General features: G+C 37.6%; 1 protein-coding gene across 1 annotated transcript; it reads right to left on the reverse strand.

Moving 5' to 3' along the window:
- Positions 1-13,717: 13,717 nt before the first annotated feature.
- On the reverse strand, positions 13,718-15,287 carry LOC110908854 (elongation of fatty acids protein 3-like). The gene has a single exon (XM_022153851.2). The coding sequence runs from the start codon at positions 15,050-15,052 to the stop codon at positions 14,129-14,131; it is 924 nt and encodes a 307-aa protein (XP_022009543.1). The 5' UTR covers positions 15,053-15,287; the 3' UTR covers positions 13,718-14,128.
- Positions 15,288-19,345: the final 4,058 nt, after the last annotated feature.

Genomic DNA, 19,345 nt, shown 5'->3' on the forward strand with positions numbered 1-19,345 from the left:
CCTGTTGAGATCATGGACCTCCAAACCAAGCAGCTCAGGCGCTCACGCGTTCCCATCGTGAAGGTTCGCTGGGAAGGCAAGCGAGGTGCAGAGTTCACTTGGGAACTCGAAAGCGACATGAAGGCGAAGTACCCACAGTTGTTTGTTATGGCTGAAGCCTAATTTCGGGACGAAATTCCCTTAACAGGGGGAGGCTGTAACACCCCGTGTTTCAAAAGTCAAAGTCAAAGTCAAGATTGAAGTCAAAGGAAGAAAAGATTGCTAATTGCGATCTGTCACCCCTTGCTCAATTCCTGTTTTGACTTCTTTGATTTGTAGATGATTTATTTATTTTATCGCATTAGTTGTATTATGTGGAGTACTTGTAATAATCGAGGTTTATTCGCTATTTATCGCATGTGCTTTATGTCTTATTTGCTTACCGCAATCGCGCTCGCAACTCGAATTATGCGTTCTGGATATTGTTTTACCTGTGCGTGTTAATTATGTGTTACTTGTTCATGTTTATTTATGTTTATAATGTGGTGATTTATCAAAACGCAATCGAAACGCTATCGCAATCGAATCGCAAACGCTAAACGCAAGTTAATTATAGTGATTGTATGTTAGATATAGTAGTTGGGATTAATGAGAAACTCTATCGCATCGCAACGTTTAACACGCGAATCGAAACAGCAAAACTCGTCGCGCCAAACACTCCTATCGAGTGGCCAACCGATCGAGTTGCCACCTGACCGAGTTGCCACCCGATCGGGCTGTCACCGGATCGACCAGCCACTTTCCCCACTTTCCATTTTGGGAAACCCTATAAATACCCTTCATATGTCACATCACTTGATGTGACAGCTCTCACTCGACTCAACACGCTCCAGCCTACTTTTCTTCCGATTTCTCACGATTCTTGTAAGTTTTCCACCTAAATCTTGTACTTTCTTGATCTACACGCACTCTACAACTTTCTATCTTTTGAATCTTAACTTTTAACCGTGAAATCACTGGATTTAAGGTGTTCTAGGATGATGTCATCATGGGGTTCCTATGAACTTCATGTTTTGGCTTCAATCCACCCAGAACAACTTAGATCTGAATGATTTCCACAAGAATAAACAAAGATCTTGCATAGATCTAAACATATTCAAGGTGTAAAGGATTGAAAGATTGTTTTCCCACATTCTTTCAACTCTTTTACACTCAATGCACTCAAAACCGATAGAAAAGGAATTAGTTCTGACCTTCTACTCCTTCTTGGTGATGTGTTGGTTCAAGATCTGGATTCTATCCAAGAGATTACTGATTTCGGGTTAAACATGAAACACCGTCACGAACAGTTAAACTGGTCGGACTAGGGTGGTTCCTGTCCGATCAGGTCACTAAGTCTTGACGAGGTTTCTGTTGTTTCGCACGTTATCGTACCGTCTCGAGAAAACCGCAAACTATCAAAACAACCAAGTGTAAAGACGATCAGGTCGACTGGGATGGATTGCCGTCCGATCGGTTGCCACCCGATCTGACAGCCACCCGATTGGCTTGTACCTTGGTCCCACACTTAACTTTTATTTTTAACATTTGAGGTTTTGAACATCGAACGGATTGCCATCTGATCGGATTGCCATCCGATCGGATGACCACCCGATCATGTGATGTTTAGACTTCAACACTTAAACAATTTTCAACATGTTCAATGTATAGACAGTTCCAAACGGATTGCCATCCAATCAGACTACAATCTGATCGAGTGACAAACTGCTGTGAACTTGTTCTCACTAAGTGTCCACCAATCGGATCGTCATTCGATCGAACCGCCGTTCAATCGATCGACCTGAAGGGTAGAGATACTTCTTTGTTTTTAAAATGCTACAACAAAAACTTCAAAATACAAACCATCATACACAAACACATCCATCCCAAACGAGGTAATAATCCAATCGCATGGTCACCCGATTAGATGACTATCTGAACGGGTTGTCACCCGATCGACTGGCCATCCGATCGGATTGCCATCCGATCGGATTACCGTCCGATCCATTAACACTTCGCACCGTTTTACGCGCTGCTTATCGTTTATGCTATCGTTAACTGTTCAGGCTAAACTCACTCTAGCGCTCCCTTCAATCCATTCATCGCTGTGAGTATACTCGAACCCTTTTTGCTTTACGCACTTTTGGGTGTTACATACGTTACTTATTCTAAATCACATCGAGCACACTACGCAATACTTTAACGCTAATTGTTGCCGCATGTTATACGTGACTCAATGAATGCTTGTTTGTTATGTTTACACATGGATTGCTGTCTACCTGCCTTAGCAACGATAGTACTATAGTTTGGACTCAGCACCTGTTCACTCAGGGGTTGTTAAGGACAATTAATCACATGATTCACAGTGGTGAACATGTATTACGAACTGCCTTGCGCAGTCAACCCGCAGTCATTGGTATTGATAGGATCATGTCGATAACTTACGTGCTTCATTTCACGCATTGTACGTGCTGGTTATGCATAAACGATTTCGAACTCTATTATATCTATCAAACTTGTATGCTCACCTTTACACTATGTGTATTGACTTTTACTTTAACGTATGTGGCAGGTGCGTAAGATGTTAAAATGCTTGGATTGCTGTGAAATCGAGGCTAGGAAAGAGTCTAGAAAGAAAGACAATTTATTTTTATTTGAAATCTGAGTTGTCGAAACAGAACAATTTGTCTTGATTTTGTCTGTAATAACTATGCTACTTGTTATGTCATGGTATGGGACGTGATGCTTTAAATAACTGGTAATTGTAGTTGTTATGGAAACTTCTGGACAATCTGTTTCGCTTAGTGCCGCGCCCCGATGATTCCGCCATCGGTTGGGGTGTGACAATCCCCCATTTCTTCTTCAACCCATATTCAGAATCGTTTTCCATCTTCAATAATGAAAACTTCTTTTTCGATCCTCTTAACCGAGTCTGTCATTACACACACGCAATCTGAAGTTAAGATATTGTCCTCCGGTTGTCTTTGTGATGCATGGATAACTTTGCCAAACCGTCTCCCCACCGAATCGAAGGTTTCGTTCTCGGACAGATGTAAAGGAACACCGTGTATGTTCAGCCACGCCAATGTTTCAAAAGCAACCGATTGTCCCATCCATTTCTCCACATTAGCGAACCAACTGAAGCCTGGTGAATCGGCTCTAAATCTATCCGCCTCGAGGGATGACTGGAAAACCAACAAGATGTTCAGCCCGCCTAGATACTTGATCATCGCATCCCCGTAATTTGCTTCCTTCAGCGAGATATTTAGCTTTCTTAACGTCCACAAATCTTTCACCTTGCCGACAATCGCCTTGCCATGAAGATCACCGTAAGCTTTAACGTACCCGGATACCACCACTTCCTTCAAACTGGCCGAACCGTTAACCTTGCCTGTCACTGTTTCAGCGTAGGATTTTCCACTGCTGGAAAAAAACGGCCATTATATCTTCCCTGCTTTTTGAAGGTATGTTGACTATCTCCTTGTTCCATGTGAAACTGCCCCTTCTTCTTCCCCGACTCTTCCTTGTTGTCTCTCCCCGCCTCGTTCTCCATAGCAAACCTGGCCACATTGATGATAAGCCTGTAATTACCCATCCAAATATTTCTCATATCCTTCTCTAACTCAGCCGCGTCTTTCACTCCTTTGAAACTAGCAAAATCAAAGCGATATCCCGCTTGTCTCTCTTCTTAGCGATATAGACACTCTCAACAATCCCAAAGGCTTCTAAAGCTTCTGTAACATCCTTCGAACTACATCTCTCCGGTAGCCTCGAATGAAGAATTTCGTAATGCTTTTGGTGCCAGATCCTGAACTTCGGCCTTCCATTTCTGCCGGGTCACACCTGCCGGAAAATCTCCACCGGTTATGACGCTAATTTTTAAACATTAAACATTCGTTTATTTAATGTTTAGCTGATTGGATGATACAGAAATCATGTGGAGGTAGGTCATGCATACTCGTGGAAAGTAGCCTGACCACACACTACCGACAAAACATATCTTGTTGAACATAGAGCATTCACATCCATCCCATTCACATCCATCCTACAATATTTTCAACCTAAATTTCACTAAAAAACACTATATTTTCTCTCTCATTTTCAATTAAATAATATTTTTTATACCTTTATCATTACCTTTTCTCTCTTCTCCACTCACAACCACTTTCAAAATATATTAAAAAATTATAGGAGGTGAACAATGTCTCTCAAATATACAGATGAACAATAACATTTTCTCTCTCCTTCACTCATAACCAATTTTTTTGCTCTTTATATTTTAAAAACGCCATACAAAGAATTTATGCTATGGATGTGAATGATTTTAGAAAACCTGACAGAGACGAATCGGTTTCGTTATACGATTCTTCGACCTGATTTTATTGACCTTTTATCTGAAACACAAAACAACGGTGCTTTGTCATTTGTCAGTAAGCATTTCCTCCCCTATGGCCTATGGGAGGTTGACACGGTAAATTTATTTTATTTTTTTATATAATGTAGATTATCTTATAATATTTTTGTTGTAGGCTTATGTTCCTTATTTGCGTCGGAGAAATACATTGGATCCTTGTCAAGATTGATATGCGGTCACTTAACATGCATATATATGTTACTGATGCATGCGATCCCTCTGTTTGCGGTAGATCCACTTGCCTTCACCATCTTATTTACCAGAGATTTGTACCATTTGAGTCAATGTTCAAATCATTTTTGGATAGAATCTCCTACTGGGAATGTTCAGGACTAGATTACATAGAGAAATCGGTAGTAAAAAACGTAGAAGTATGGCCAAGAAACAGAGTTAATGCAGATAGTAATTTAGGTGTCCTACTATGCTTGTGAATGGTTGAAGTTACTGAAAATACACGAATGGTTAAGGAAGAAGAAGACTTTCAAGAGGCAAGTTCGAGATGGATACGTTACATGGACGATCAGTTTTATAAAGCCGGTCCTGCGCCATTCTTTCCAGCTTTTGCTGCGCTGCGCCAAATTCTCCTGCGCCACACAATGTTGCGCCATGTTTTCTGCAGCGCCATTTGTTGTCCTTCTGCGCCAAAATGGACACATGTCTCACTCCCGTTGAGTGGTAATCTAATAAATTTGATGGCTAGTTTGATAATTTTTTTAGTCAACTCGGCTAAATTCGTGATTTTCCCATTAAGGCTTAAAAAGTTCCATCATAGATGATGATTCGTGGCTTTATAATGGTAGGGATGAGTTAAATGCTTCTCTTTTTAAGAGACAGCAACAGATCTAGGATTATAGCATGAATAAGGCCACCCGGGGCGCCACATTATGAACCAAGTTCCACACGTGATGTAGCGTGCTATACCGCCGCCAGCTCACGTGATAATGCGTGAATCGTATAACGCGTGCCCACTATCACGCGTGATTTTGTTACCGTGGTGATGAGAGCCGGATGTGTGGAGAGTGGCCGAGGAGTGATTTTTCCGGTGGAGAGTGGCTGAGGAGTGCCCGATCGATTTTTTTTTTCGGTGGAGAGTGGCTGAGGAGCGACGAATGTGTGGAGGCTCTGGTTGTAGATATGAATTAGGGTTTGTGGTGATGGAGGTTAGGTGTTTATTTGTATAAAGATGAGACAAAAGGTGGGCCAGGCCTAATGTTGGCATGTTGGACTAAAGATGGACCACTTTATTGTTAGTTTATAATTTAAAAAAAAAATCACTAGTAGTGATGAACATTTTTACTAAAATCTATCACTAGTAATGGAATAAAACTCGATGACATGACGTAACTTGATTGTATGTTGTGCGTGATGGAATTCCATCACTAGTGAAGCTCTCGTGTCCCCTAAGAAAAATAAGTCAAAAGAGCAAGAGGGTGTGGGCCGCTGATCTTCCTCAAGTGCGAATGATTATGATCTTGGTGATATAGCAAAATCCAAGCAAAGAATTTATAATCAAACTAACACATCAATTAGTTAGTGTAGTTATGGGTTTGGATAAAAGGTCTTAAAGTTCAATTTGATTCATATAATAGAAAAAGTGAATAATAATAAGAGAAATTGGATTTTAATAATCTTATCGTTTAGAGGTGGTTGACCAATAATAGTTTCACACTTCATCTTCAAAGATTGTCAGTGCACTCCCTCTTTTTAAAAAGAAGTTTTTCACTGGACCTCCGTTAAGATTTTTCCCGAATTTCAAACTAATGTTTTAGTGCTTTTGATTAGAATGATTAAATTTGTTGGAAATGTAAGATTAATATTTGGTCGGAAACGAGTGAGTTTTTAGTAGTGAAAGAAAATGAATGTTTTGAGTGAACTTAAAAATTTTATACAATATAGTGATACTAAAATATGGGTCAAGTTATTATACAAATACTTCTAATTGTAAGAAAAATTTATAAAATGACAAGTGTCTAATAACCTAAAATTAAACCCACTACATCACCACCCAAAACCTAAACACCCACCCCCACACCCACCCAAAAACCTAAACCCCCCAACCCCACCCAACCCCCACCACCCAAAAACCTAAACCCCCTCCCCCCCCCCCCCACCAAAAAAAAACTATACCTCACCAAAAAGTCTTTTGGTTTACGCATACTTTTAAAATCCTACCTATCTATCGGGTATCTTACCGAAGTTACTATCAAAGTAACCGTCCCGGTATGTATTAAGACTCCGTTTTAATTTATTTGGTCGTCTTAGCGAAATCCATCGCTTTTATTTAATCAAGTTCTTTATTCTTTATTTAATTCGTTTGACTTGTCTGTGTGAATTTTCATCACTTGCGACATTCAAACTTTTATCTCTGTGGCTTGGCATTCTCATTAGTTGGTTTGTATTTTCATTTACTTTAATCTTTGTCCCTTCTCTCGGGTATTGAATGACAAATAATAAATTATTTGCGTTAATAGAATTCGTGCACAAGTACTTATTTCAAGTAAATTAGGAGAAGGGTAAATGACCTTTGCTAATCCAGCAGACCTAGAATCTGTTTATTTCGTGCAATATCAATTGCCCAATTTTCTTGGACGACTTCACTTGTCTTTATGAAACAAATTTATATAAATTAGGCACAAGTGAATTCCATTCGTGGATTGATAAAACGTTTACAGAACTAATCACATTTTAAAGGATAACAAAACCTACTAAGAACACTAGTAAGTTACTACAATTTTTTTACAAATATTCAAGTTCATGAGGTAGTAGATTATTACTTGTTTTTGGCAAAGTGGTAAGTAAAGGTTGTTTATTAGTGTTTGTGGATTGATTGTGATGGTTTTTACAAAAGAAAATGAAAAAAAAAATACTATACCTCAACAAAAAAACCCCAAAAACCTAACCCACCGCACCTCCCAAAAACCTAAAAAAAACTAAACACCCACTCCCACCCTCACCACCACCCAAAAACCTAAATCCTCACCCCCCCCCACCACCCCATCGACAAAAAAAGAGGGGGGAGGGGTGGGTGATTGGGGGGGGGGGGGGTTTAGGTTTTTGGTGGTGGTGGATGTTTAAGGCTTATTTTTTGTGTAGTAGCTTTTTTTAGGTTATTGGACATTTGCCACTTTAGAAATCTTTCTTACACTTCTTACAATTAGGATTCTTTATATTTGGTCCTAATCCACTAAAATATATATAATCAACTTTTCGTTGTAACGCGCCAGTTGACATCAACTCAAATATCAACCCTAATGATGAAACACTCCACATATTTTTACTCTTTTTTAAAACAATTGATGTTTTTGTTTAAAATGCAAAGATAAAAAATTCTTATGTTAGTGTTACGTTAAAATACCCGTCCACCAAACAGGTATAAGAACTAGTTTCGTTAGATTTTAAAATTAAACACTTCTAACAAGATCTAAATATCATCATGACGATTATCATAAAAAATCAAATAGGATCTAACATCATTTCACCATTTTTACATTTAAATCTGATCTCTACTTAGAATTAAGATGAACACTTACAAGGTTTTTTTATGTTTTCTAACACGTTCATCCTTAATGTTTTGAAACAATCCTTATGCAGTGCCGGACCCGTGATTTTTTTTCACTAGGGTCCGTCTTTTTTATGTTGAGACTTTTCGCAACCAAACGTTAAAAATTTCAAGCCGGTCGTAATACGGGGTGGGGCGGTCCGACGCAAAATTTTAATAATGCGGACTTTTAAAGTTGAATTATATTTTTATCAACTTAAATTAAATCAAACCGAACTCAAATCAACTTTTAAATTCGTTTAGATTGTTAATTCGAATTCAACTTCAAAGTTATAAAACTCAAAAAAAATGAATCTATTAACTCAAATATTTTTTTTGAGAGGCCAATACAATAATATTAATATGCCCAACAAGATATTATGTACTGGGACCAAATACAATACAATCACCAATACATTCAATCGCAGCTAATGCTTCTAGGCCCACATTCGGAGACAGACCAAGCACCTCTCTTACCCACTCACTATCTAATAATAATAAACCGGACTGGCTTATTATCTGAATGAGATCGGAAAGAGAGGAGGTAGCCCAAATCTTCCAATAGGCGCATACGAAAGGTTCTGAAAGAATTGAAAAAGCTCTGAAAAAGAAACAACCCGACCTGAGGAACTACCAACAACGGAAGAACTAGCAACAACGGGAGAGAGCCCCTTGGGCAAGCAACCGCACAACATCCATCCTTACCGTGGCACCATAACGCTAAAAGACTACCATCAAGGAAATAAACCCCAATACAAACCACTCTACACCTCTTAACCTGCATCAAAGTTGTTAACATACCTCCACAAGTAACTCATAGTTTTAATTTTCCTCAACAACCAATAGGGTGGTGGTCCATTAATAAATGCAAAGCCTTTAAACACCTTAAGAGATGGAGGTATTGGATTCAAGTCCCACATACGATAGGAATAAAAAGAAATTTGTCGTTCAAAAAAAAAAAAAAAAAAAAAAAAAAAACCTTGTACTTAGAAACTGGCACCTAAGGATGAAGGGGGGGGGGGGTGCATGCGGGGAAGTTGTTTGCCGCGAGGGGAGAGTGCCGCCATCACCAATATTTCCGCGCGGGGAGGAGTTTTGCGGGGTATTGTTGCCGCATGCGAGGAAGATGAGGGAGAGGGTGTAATGGTGGGGCCCACTATCTTTCAACCAATCATGCCTTTTTATAAAAAAAAAGTGGTTTGAGTGAAACCATCCCTTAGGCTCTTCGGTATGGTGACGGAGATGAAGACGGGACGGGATGAAGACGGAGGGGGCAGGATGGGGTGACGGAGAGGACGTCGGAGAGAGAAGAAAGGGGCCCCACCATTTGGATCGTCCTCAACGTCGATATTTCGACGTTGAAGACGGGGACGGAGCTCGACGGGAGGGGGCGGGATGGGGTGACGCCGGCGCCGGGCGGAGACGGGGTGGACGACGCCACCATACCGATTAGCCTTATGTTTTTGGGCAAGAGTGATGTATGATAGAGGAATTAAAATGACACATCATAATTGGGTAGGTAAAAATTTTCCCCCATCTCATGAAGGGTGCACCTCCTTCACCCTAGTTGAAAACTGCACTATTATGCATCCGCCATAGATGAAGGATATTGTGTTTTGAATCAGATGAGGGCAACAAGGGTGAAAATAAAAAAAATAAAAAAATGTGTGTAGTGTGCCTTAAACGGGTGACCTTTTAGTTTATAACACAAAGGATTTACCATCACACCAAACTTCAACTTATTACTATGCGTTCATCTACATATTTTTGTGGTGTCTAAAAAAAATTTAACATGCCGTTTTACTTAATTTTTTAATAATATTGGGTCCGGTTACCCCGCCCCATATAGTGTCGGTACGCCCCTTTCCTTATGTCTGTTTGAAAATCCAATTATATGAACGTATCCGAGCTCTTCTAGAACACTCTAGGGTTCTCTTATTCTTCATTTGACGAAAAGTCAAAATTCCCAATACAAATATCTCTACAGAACAAAGTTGACGAAAAGTCAAAATTCCCAATACAAATATCCAATGTTTTAAAAACCGGTAAATACCGGCTGGTTATACCGGTATTACTGTTTCCAGATGTAAATCCGGTACAAAACACCCCGGTAAATAAGTAAAACGGCATAAGGTTTGTACCGGCGATAAAATCCGGTATACCGGTTTGAAACGTAATACTGGTACCGGCCCAAGGTTATTTTAGTTTGGGTTGTTTCTTATTTTTATTATATATGTTACTTATCTTACGTAATTTTTATATATTATGATTATTCTTAACTAAAAGTTTTTATTTAATATTGTATGAAACGAAAACAGTTATCCTCTAGTTGATGAGAATGACGATAATAGTGAATTTCATCTTTTATGCGATCGTGAACTTGATGAATTCAACACTTAAAAGGTTTAAACATATCGTACACTTTCATTTAAAAGAGCTTGTTGAAAAATTGAATGATTTTCGATTATCTTTTGGATTATTTTTAATTATGGATTTACTTTTGGATTATATTTTAATATGTAATCATGCATTTTTTGGATTAACTTTTGAGTTGATGTTGTAATTTATAAAATTATAGAGTTAGCTAGTCAACCCGGTTGAACCGCTCGGTACAACCTGGTTCAACCGGTTGAACCATTTTTTAGCCTAATCTGGTTTGATTTAAAAACCGGTTTTTAAAACATTGCAAATATCTCTACAGAACAAAGTTGAAATAGACACAAGTTGCCCCTCAATTTACCAAGTTATTATACGTGTATAAATTATCAAAATGTCTAGAAATTCCCGGTTATTTATCTTTTAAATCCAACGCTTTTCTAAAGATTGACAAACTTATAATTCATGATTCATTCTACCTTTTTCGAATTATATATTAATCTGTCAAGAAAAAACAATGCACACCTCAAATGAAAATCAGATTAACTCTAAAAATACTTTTTGATCTCTTATTATCATCTTTAAAGTATAGATACCGGTTAAATGGTTTTGCTAAACCAAAAAACACATAACACATGGGGGAGTGGGTCTTTAAAAATTTATCACTTTAATTATAAGACAATATTATGTCAAAATTACTTAGATATTAAATAACGTTTAATTATTATTATTATTGTTATCATTATCATTAACCTAACCACTCAACAATAACCACTGTCATCTCTTCACGTTTCACCAACCTATAGAGCCCATCATCTTGACACACCTTTAAGCCCTGTAAATACAATGAAGTAACCGGAATAACTACAACTCTAATACGCTCAAAACTAAAGAAAAATATCAAAGAAAGTAAAATCACAACTATCCTTATAGGGATGTTCTAAACCGTTGAAACTGGCCAAACCATCCAACATGAAGCGTATAGTTAGCCGGTTCAAAGGTTTTACGGTGCAACCGACATGTTTGGAACTTAAAACCAGTTGTGTAAAAAGATCCCAATGAGTATTAGTAATGATCGCTGCTCAATAACAATTGATAAACTTTTTTGACTTTTAGTTGGATAAGCTAGAAATGAAGTGGAGACACCGGTATTAAAAAACAGCCTATTACTTAATCATAAATTTGAAATTAAGATTTTCAAGTGCAAACTCCAACTTTTTTTTGAATGACGTACGGTTAGATATTGCTAACCGGGTTATTAGAGCACTCGGGGCGGTGCGTGATGAAGCTCGGACAACGCGTGAACAATATAACGTGTTAACTGTGTCACGCGTTGAACTTTTGAAATTTTCGAACGTTGGTTTATTTGACCGTTTTAAAACGGTAACAATGTTTAAAAAAAAAAAAAAAAAAAAAACCTTTCAACCATTTATCTATTTAATATCTCCATTTTAAACAATTTTTCACACACCAATCTACATCCTTTAAACCCATTTCACAATTTTTATATCTTTCTCAAATGGAATTCCCTACGGATTCGACGTTTCCGATGTCTAGCGATACCGATTCCGAGTCGTCTTCCGACAACGACACGCTAAACTATTTTGTGTCGGTGTATAACGAGCTTGATGCCGAGTCGTCCCGCCCAAAGAAGAAGATGGCCGACCGTGATCGTATACGTGCCAACGAAGTTTTGATGAACGATTATTTTGTGGAAAACCCGCTATACAATGCCGAAACGTTTAGAGATCGGTTTCGTTTACCCAAAGAATTATTTTTAAAGATTGTTGGAGACATCGAAGCAAGCGAGGAATGGTTTCAAGAAAGTTACGATGCGAGGGGCAAACCAAGTTTCACGCCGATACAAAAATGCACGTCCGCCATTCGCCAACTAGCGACAGGTAACCCACCCGATCAATATGATGAATACCTAGCTATGTCTGAAAGAACTTCACGTGAATGTTTGCAATTTTTTTGCAATGCGGTCATTAAGTTGTATGCTAACGAGTTTCTACGTAAACCGACGAGCCACGACATCTCACGTATTTATGCCGCACACGAGGTTAGATGGCATTTTCCCGGGATGCTCGGTAGCATCAATTGTACACATATCGAGTGGAAAAATTGTCCAAGAGAGTTGCGAGGGGCGTATGTGAGGGGAGACATCAAAAGACCAACCATCATACTAGAAGCGGTGGCGTTGAATGATTTATGGATTTGGCATTCGTATTTCGGTGTTCCAGGTTCAAACAACGACATCAATGTGTTGCACACGTCGTCGTTGTTCCAAAGCGTAACGGATGGTACCGCACCTTCCTCTCCTTTCTATGTTAACGGTCGAGATTACAGACGAGGCTTTTATCTTGTGGATGGTATCTACCCGTCTTGGTCTGTTTTTGTGAAAGCTCTCTCATTTCCTGTCGAGGCTAAAGAAAAGGCGTTCAAAAAATTGCAAGAATCGGCAAGAAAAGATGTTGAGAGGGCATTTGGTGTTTTAAAGGGTAGATGGGGTATACTACACCGACCGGTTCGTTCGATGACCAAGAAACCAATACATAGCATAGTGTATGCATGTATCATATTGCACAATATGTTGATCAAACACGACGGACGTGCAATATCCCCGGATTGGGTGCCGGATCCTCCTACACAAGTTCAAGTTCCACAAGATATCCATTTACAATTGTGTAATGAAGAAACTCACTTTCGGTTGAGATTCGATTTAATCGAACTAGTAGGTTCTCTAGGTTTGGAGTTTCCGGATTCGGACGAGGAGTAGTTTTTTTTTTTTTTTTTAATTGTAGGTTTCTAGTATGTTAAATTGAAGTAGTATGTTTTAAATTTAATGAAATTTTTAATTTTAGTGCTTTATTGTTAATTTCTAATTTAAAATAAAAAATTAAAAAATTAGTGAAATTTATAATTTTAAAATGAAAATTAAAAAAAAATTGGGAGTGATAGAATTCCATCACTAGTGATTCCACCCCTCCTACATTTCTATCACTAGTGATGGAAATTTGGTTGATGACATGGCATCATTTTATTGGACATTGAGAGTGATAGATTCTATCACTTTGAACCACCCCTCCTCCCCTTAGTTAGTATGTTATTATCACCAATTTAATATTAAAATCCCCTTGCCTGTACTTGAACCAACTTTTTTTTAAAGGAAAATTCGGTTCACTGACGGACCACTGAATTATCATCATGCCACCAGCAGAACCACCCGATCATATCCATCTCCAGTATGCAATATCTATACACCAAATTTAGGAGGAAACCCAATAAATATAGGAAAACTCCCTTGTAAGAATCAAACCCAAAACCTATTAGTCTCAAAACCTTTCCACCTGAAGATGCCACTAGAATATATAAAATCGACGTACTTGAACCAACTAACCTTTAAAATTTACACATGCAACATTTGGGGAAAAAAAAAACTTTATTTCTAACCACTCCAACATCGTAGGAAACCAAAACTCAAAACAGACAAAGATAAATAAATAAATATCTACTCATACAACAACCAACCACTTTTGACAATCAATTTCCATGGAACTCCTGTTCATTTATTTATTCATTTATTACTCTATTTATTATTTTAAACTAGATTCATTCAAATAATGCATAAAATCAGCTAAATTTTAAATCTCTTAGCCTCAAAACAAATATATACATTATTTATATATATTTGTTATTAATACATTTAGGGTTTCATCTTATAAAAAAAAAAACTAAATTAAACAAACTTTTAGAAAGAAAAAAAAAAGGCCACACACCTCTCAAATATCTTTGTCTTTGCTCTCGCAACAACCAATCCGATCAGTTTCCACGGTGGCAGCAACATCATCACCACGGTGGTCCGGCGAAAACGCCAAGGTCTTTCTCCGCCCCCTCAGATAACTACTGACGTAAAAATTCAAAAAAAGCATCAAAACGGCAGCGTCTAGAACCGAATTAATTCCCCATGCACCAATACCATTGCATCCTCCTTTCTTGAAGTGTAGAAGAAGAACACCAACGTGACAGATAACATTGCAGCCAAGCAAAACCATTTGACAACTGTTAACAAACGGAAAACACGCGCTTCGGAGCCCAATCGCGGTCCAGAACCGGTACCCGTAGACCACGGAGTACACCGAGGTTGTTAACAAGATTCCGGTTACTTGAAACGATTGTGAAAATTCAAGCCAAAGGAAGGACATGGTGATGAGGATTGAGTGGTTAAAGAGGCGGAAAAACGAGAGGTTTCGACGTCGAAGAACCGCGAAAAACGTGCGGAGTGTGTTGAGGAACCGGGTTAGGTAGAATATATATGACCAGAAAAAGACGCGGCCCGATGGACGGGTTCCGAGTGGGAAACAGAGGAACCATTGGAAAGGGGTGGTGTTGGTTCGTCGCCAGAACCAACGGGTGTCGCGGATTTCGGCTGCCGCAGACACAAGGATTCCGGTGAAGATGGTGAGGGAGATGAGGGCCATGGAGAGGGAGTGGAGGGCGGGGATTGGGCCTAGGGGGACGGGCCGTCTACGGCCTAGGAGGTGAAGGATGAGGTGGAGAAGGAGAGAGAGGAGGAGGTAGGCGAAGATAGAGGTGAATAGGAATGACCAGGTGGAGCCCCATGAATGCGTATGACTCCACCTGAAATTCACTATTTTTGGGTGTTCCGATAGGTAATATATTAATGTCTTTTGGGTCAACGTCATCGTTCTGTCAATCGTTGACCCGTGGTCGGAACACCGAGAAAGAGGTGGTGGGCGGTGGTGTCAGGTGGTGGTTGACAGAGAGTCAAGAACAAGAACAAGATTAAAATCTAAAGGGGATGGTTAAAGGGTGATGAGGGGTTAAGTTTGTTATGGGTTGAACGTTGAAGATGGGTTAAGAGTTTGGAAGAAAATATATATGTTTGATTGGTGGTTGTTTATTTGAAGGTGGATTTAGAAAAATGATAAACCAAAGATTTTATGAGGTAAATAATTTATTTATTTTTAAGACATAAATAATGATAAGATAACGACTCACAATTTAACACGCATAAAATAATGATAAGATAAACGATTCATAATTTAACACGCATAAACGAATTGCGCACGTTGCCGAAACGGTAGGGTCATATGTTTTCTGGTGTTTAACATGCATATTTATGTCGGTTTGTTAAAAACAATGCATCTGTATACGTACACACTAGAATTTTGCCATTCAAAGAAAAAAAAAAGAATATACTTGAATTTTAAATGCGAAGTGCATTTTTCGAATGAGATATTTTGTTTCGTCCATAAGCTTTTTTAATATTTAAATTGAACTTGTTATTGTGAAACTAACCTAATAGCAAAAGAATATGTGAGAATAATAGAGAGAAAGAGATTGATATTATTGTTTGGATATCTTTTACAAGTGAATACAATAAGTATATATAGGAGATAAAGTCTTGGTGAATAGCCAATATATTTAAGGAGTTGATAATCATATTATTATATTTATAACACTCTCCATCGGTTATCAACTTTAATACACTTTGAGATGATGTCTCGTTAAAAACCTTGCTTTGAAAAACCCAGTGGAACAAAACCTCAGCTAAGGGAAAAAGAGTGCAGCGCGTATTTTCTTCTTCTGATATTTGTGAGTCAGATATGTCGCCTCATTAAAAACCTTAATAAGAAAACCCAAGTGGGACAAAACTTAGTGAGGGTCTGAGGGAAAAAGTGTGCAACTTAAATAAATCTCACCCTCATTATAATATGTATCCTTTAAGTGACGTGTGTCCATCTTACTTGAAAGTTGCTCAAAACTTTTGTAGAATGACTTGTCGCTTGATGTCTTGAAGTACAATCCTTTATGTTGAATAATGTTGTAAAATCTTCTTGTGTGACTTCTAGTGCTCCCTTTTGCGAACAAATACTATAAGATCCACGACTATGTTGTATTACATTCTTTACATCTACAAGACTAACAAAACTAGTTTTCATGGGTTAGTAAAATCTAGGCACATATCATTCTTACCTTTAGAGTATCGACATATCTTCTTTACCATTTGAATGTCTCCTCACTAGACATCTGCTATATCATGTTTATAAATTCAAATAAAAGATATATATAATCATGCATAGATAGGAAGAAATATCAAGGCACAATGTCACTTTGGCCATGGTACTTTTGGAATGAGAATTCTTACTTTGGTAGGAGATAATGATAGTCATTTCTTATAAAAAGTGTCTGAACAACCTTTAGCATACTTTAAGGTTCAGTTTTATCCATACTAAAATGTCCCAACATCTTCTGGATGTAGTTTGATCAATGGATAAAAATATGATCACGAATATACTCGAACTGTATGTTTAGTAGTAACTAGACTGAGCCAGGGTCATTCAAAATTCCCCCTTTAAAAGCTCGACAGTTTCTCTCGATGGTGCCTAAGCATCATCACTGTAAACTGCAATTATAGTGAACTTTTAGGAGAGGACATTTGATAAAGTTGGATGATATTATCAAACTCATATTGCTCTTTATTAAAATATCTCATGATTTGTACAACACTCAACACAACTATTTTTTCCATACTATCTTTTTAAGTTTATAAAGATACATTCATGAGGTTTTGAAATCAATGCTTTAGGCATTTACAATCACTCACTTATTTCTTTCCATTTTGAAAAACAATGTATATGCATACACTCTTTAGGAGTTCTATTACATAAACCTCCTCATTCATTTCTATATCATATGGAAGGATTCTTAAACACTTGCTTCATTTGTATAATACATATTGTACCATGCTTGTACACTGTAGATTGAGATATCATAATCACCAAGTACATGTTTTCTATGTATGTTTATTGATGCACAAGAATTACATCCATAAGATGTTTAAACTAACCTTATAAGCACTTAAATGCTTTATGATACTCATCAGGAGTTCCAATTATATTCAACGTATTCAAATATGAATCTATATGCACCGATCATATCGTTTTCGAGAACTTATTTACATGATTTTCATAAATAAAATCCTTGAGGGACTTTCATGTAAACTTTTAGTATCCGATGATTCATAACTTTCATAAGACGCAATCAGTTCTCTCTTTATATTACCAGACTAATTAAATATTGGAAACCCAATACATCCATCTCCAGAGAATACGTCTCCTCATAATCAGTCATAGGTCTTTGCAAAAATACTCATGCCACCATTTTTGCCTTATATCACTTTATTTAATTTTCACATGATTCGCATAAAAGACCCATTTGTATCCAACATATTTTACAACTTTAGTTGTATGGACTGTTGGTCCAGAAACTTTCCATGTCATTAGAGAATTCAACTCTACCTTATTTGTGTCTTTCTATTTTGGCCAATCATTTATATGTTTTCATTCATAGGGAGATCTTAAATCTTGATCCTCGTCACTTCATCATTTCAAGCGCTATATTATATACAAAAGAATAACGACGTCGATTTTATTTCGATTCCATGTACTTTTAGACATAATACAATTTAATGAGATCTCTTTACTTTCAGGTACCTAAGGTCCTTCTTGAACCTTCATGTCTAACGTCTCTTCAGGAGACCTTTCTAATATAACCTCGACTTGACCATCTTAATTAGTTGCTCCAACTTTTGAGGAATTTTATTATTGGAATCGACTGGTCTACCACGCTTCAAACGTGCAATAGACTCACTACAAACACGTGGTTGTCCTGCTGGGACACTCATCTTTGGAGCATTAGCAGTTGGTGTATGTGACATAGTCACTTTTTTAAGGTCAGTGAATGCGTCTGGTAATATATTAGCTAATCTTTCTAAATGTGTTATTCTTTGAACTTCTGGTTCTTACCTTTAGTTTTGAGGATCAATGATAATTCATACCAACTTATTTCTTTTCCAACTGATTTTTATCTCCCCCTGATATTGGGAATGTTAATCCATTGAGATGGATATCAATAATTGAGTCGTAAATAAATATATAGTGAATGGATCTGTTTGTTATCATATATTCCCAACCATCTTTTAAGGTCCCATCTTTGTGCGTAGTGGTGGATCATTTTCAACATATACCGCACAACCAAAATCTTAGAAGTGACATCTTTGGTTCCTGACCAAAAACCAACTATAATGGGGAGAAACTATTACAACATGTTGGCTTGATGTGAGTTAATGTTATTGCATGTAAAATTACATGTACTAAAATAGAAACATGAACATTTGCTCTCGTGATCATTGAGTTTGCAATAAGTTGTAGACGTTTAGTGGTGATTGTCTTAACCAAAAACACTTATTTTAGTGATCTTAATAACTTGAAAATAAATTTCACAGTTATAACCGAAATAAATATGCCAATCTGGAACAATGTACTTGCTATGTCATTAGCCAAGTCATAAATTACATAATCCTTAAGTTGTGTATTCGATAACCATTTAGACGATGCATCGATTTAAACACAAAATGATATCATGTTGGGATATACGTATCTTTTAATCAGTTCCAGAATATTTAGGCATACACACCCTCCTTTATATGGCAAAATATAAAAATTTCCCTTGAGAGCAAACATTACATGCTAATTACCAGCTTGAAGAATCTTTTAGTTCTTCATTATGTTTCACATCATCATTGACTCGGTGTGGTCTTACCGATCATGCCAACTAAGTAAATAATCATGATACATAAACTTCTAGTTTACGATCGTATGTGTATGTTGGACCGTGTTCGGACCCTAAACAGTCAGTTGAGACAGTTCATCTTCACGTATAAAGGCGGAATCAGTATATGTGAAGTTACATAGCTTTTCCTTTCCAATTCCTATGTTTTTATTGCTTTCTGAAATGAATTTGACAGAGTTTCGTTCCACAAGCCAACATACATGTCCGCTCTAATGAACATGTCATCAGGTATTTATAGAGTGGCCTGGTTCGCTCCAAGTGACATGACGAATAAGCGAACCAGTCACATTGAAACTCAAGCGAACCTACTTGATGACCTATAAGCGAACCTGATCAAGTAC

The sequence above is a fragment of the Helianthus annuus genome, chromosome 15 (assembly GCF_002127325.2).
Source record: "Helianthus annuus cultivar XRQ/B chromosome 15, HanXRQr2.0-SUNRISE, whole genome shotgun sequence".
Taxonomy (NCBI): domain Eukaryota; kingdom Viridiplantae; phylum Streptophyta; class Magnoliopsida; order Asterales; family Asteraceae; genus Helianthus; species Helianthus annuus.

Coding starts and splice junctions, on each gene's coding strand:
- LOC110908854 (XM_022153851.2), bottom strand. CDS start 15,052: ATGACGTTGACCCAAAAGACATTAATATATTACCTATCGGAACACCCA.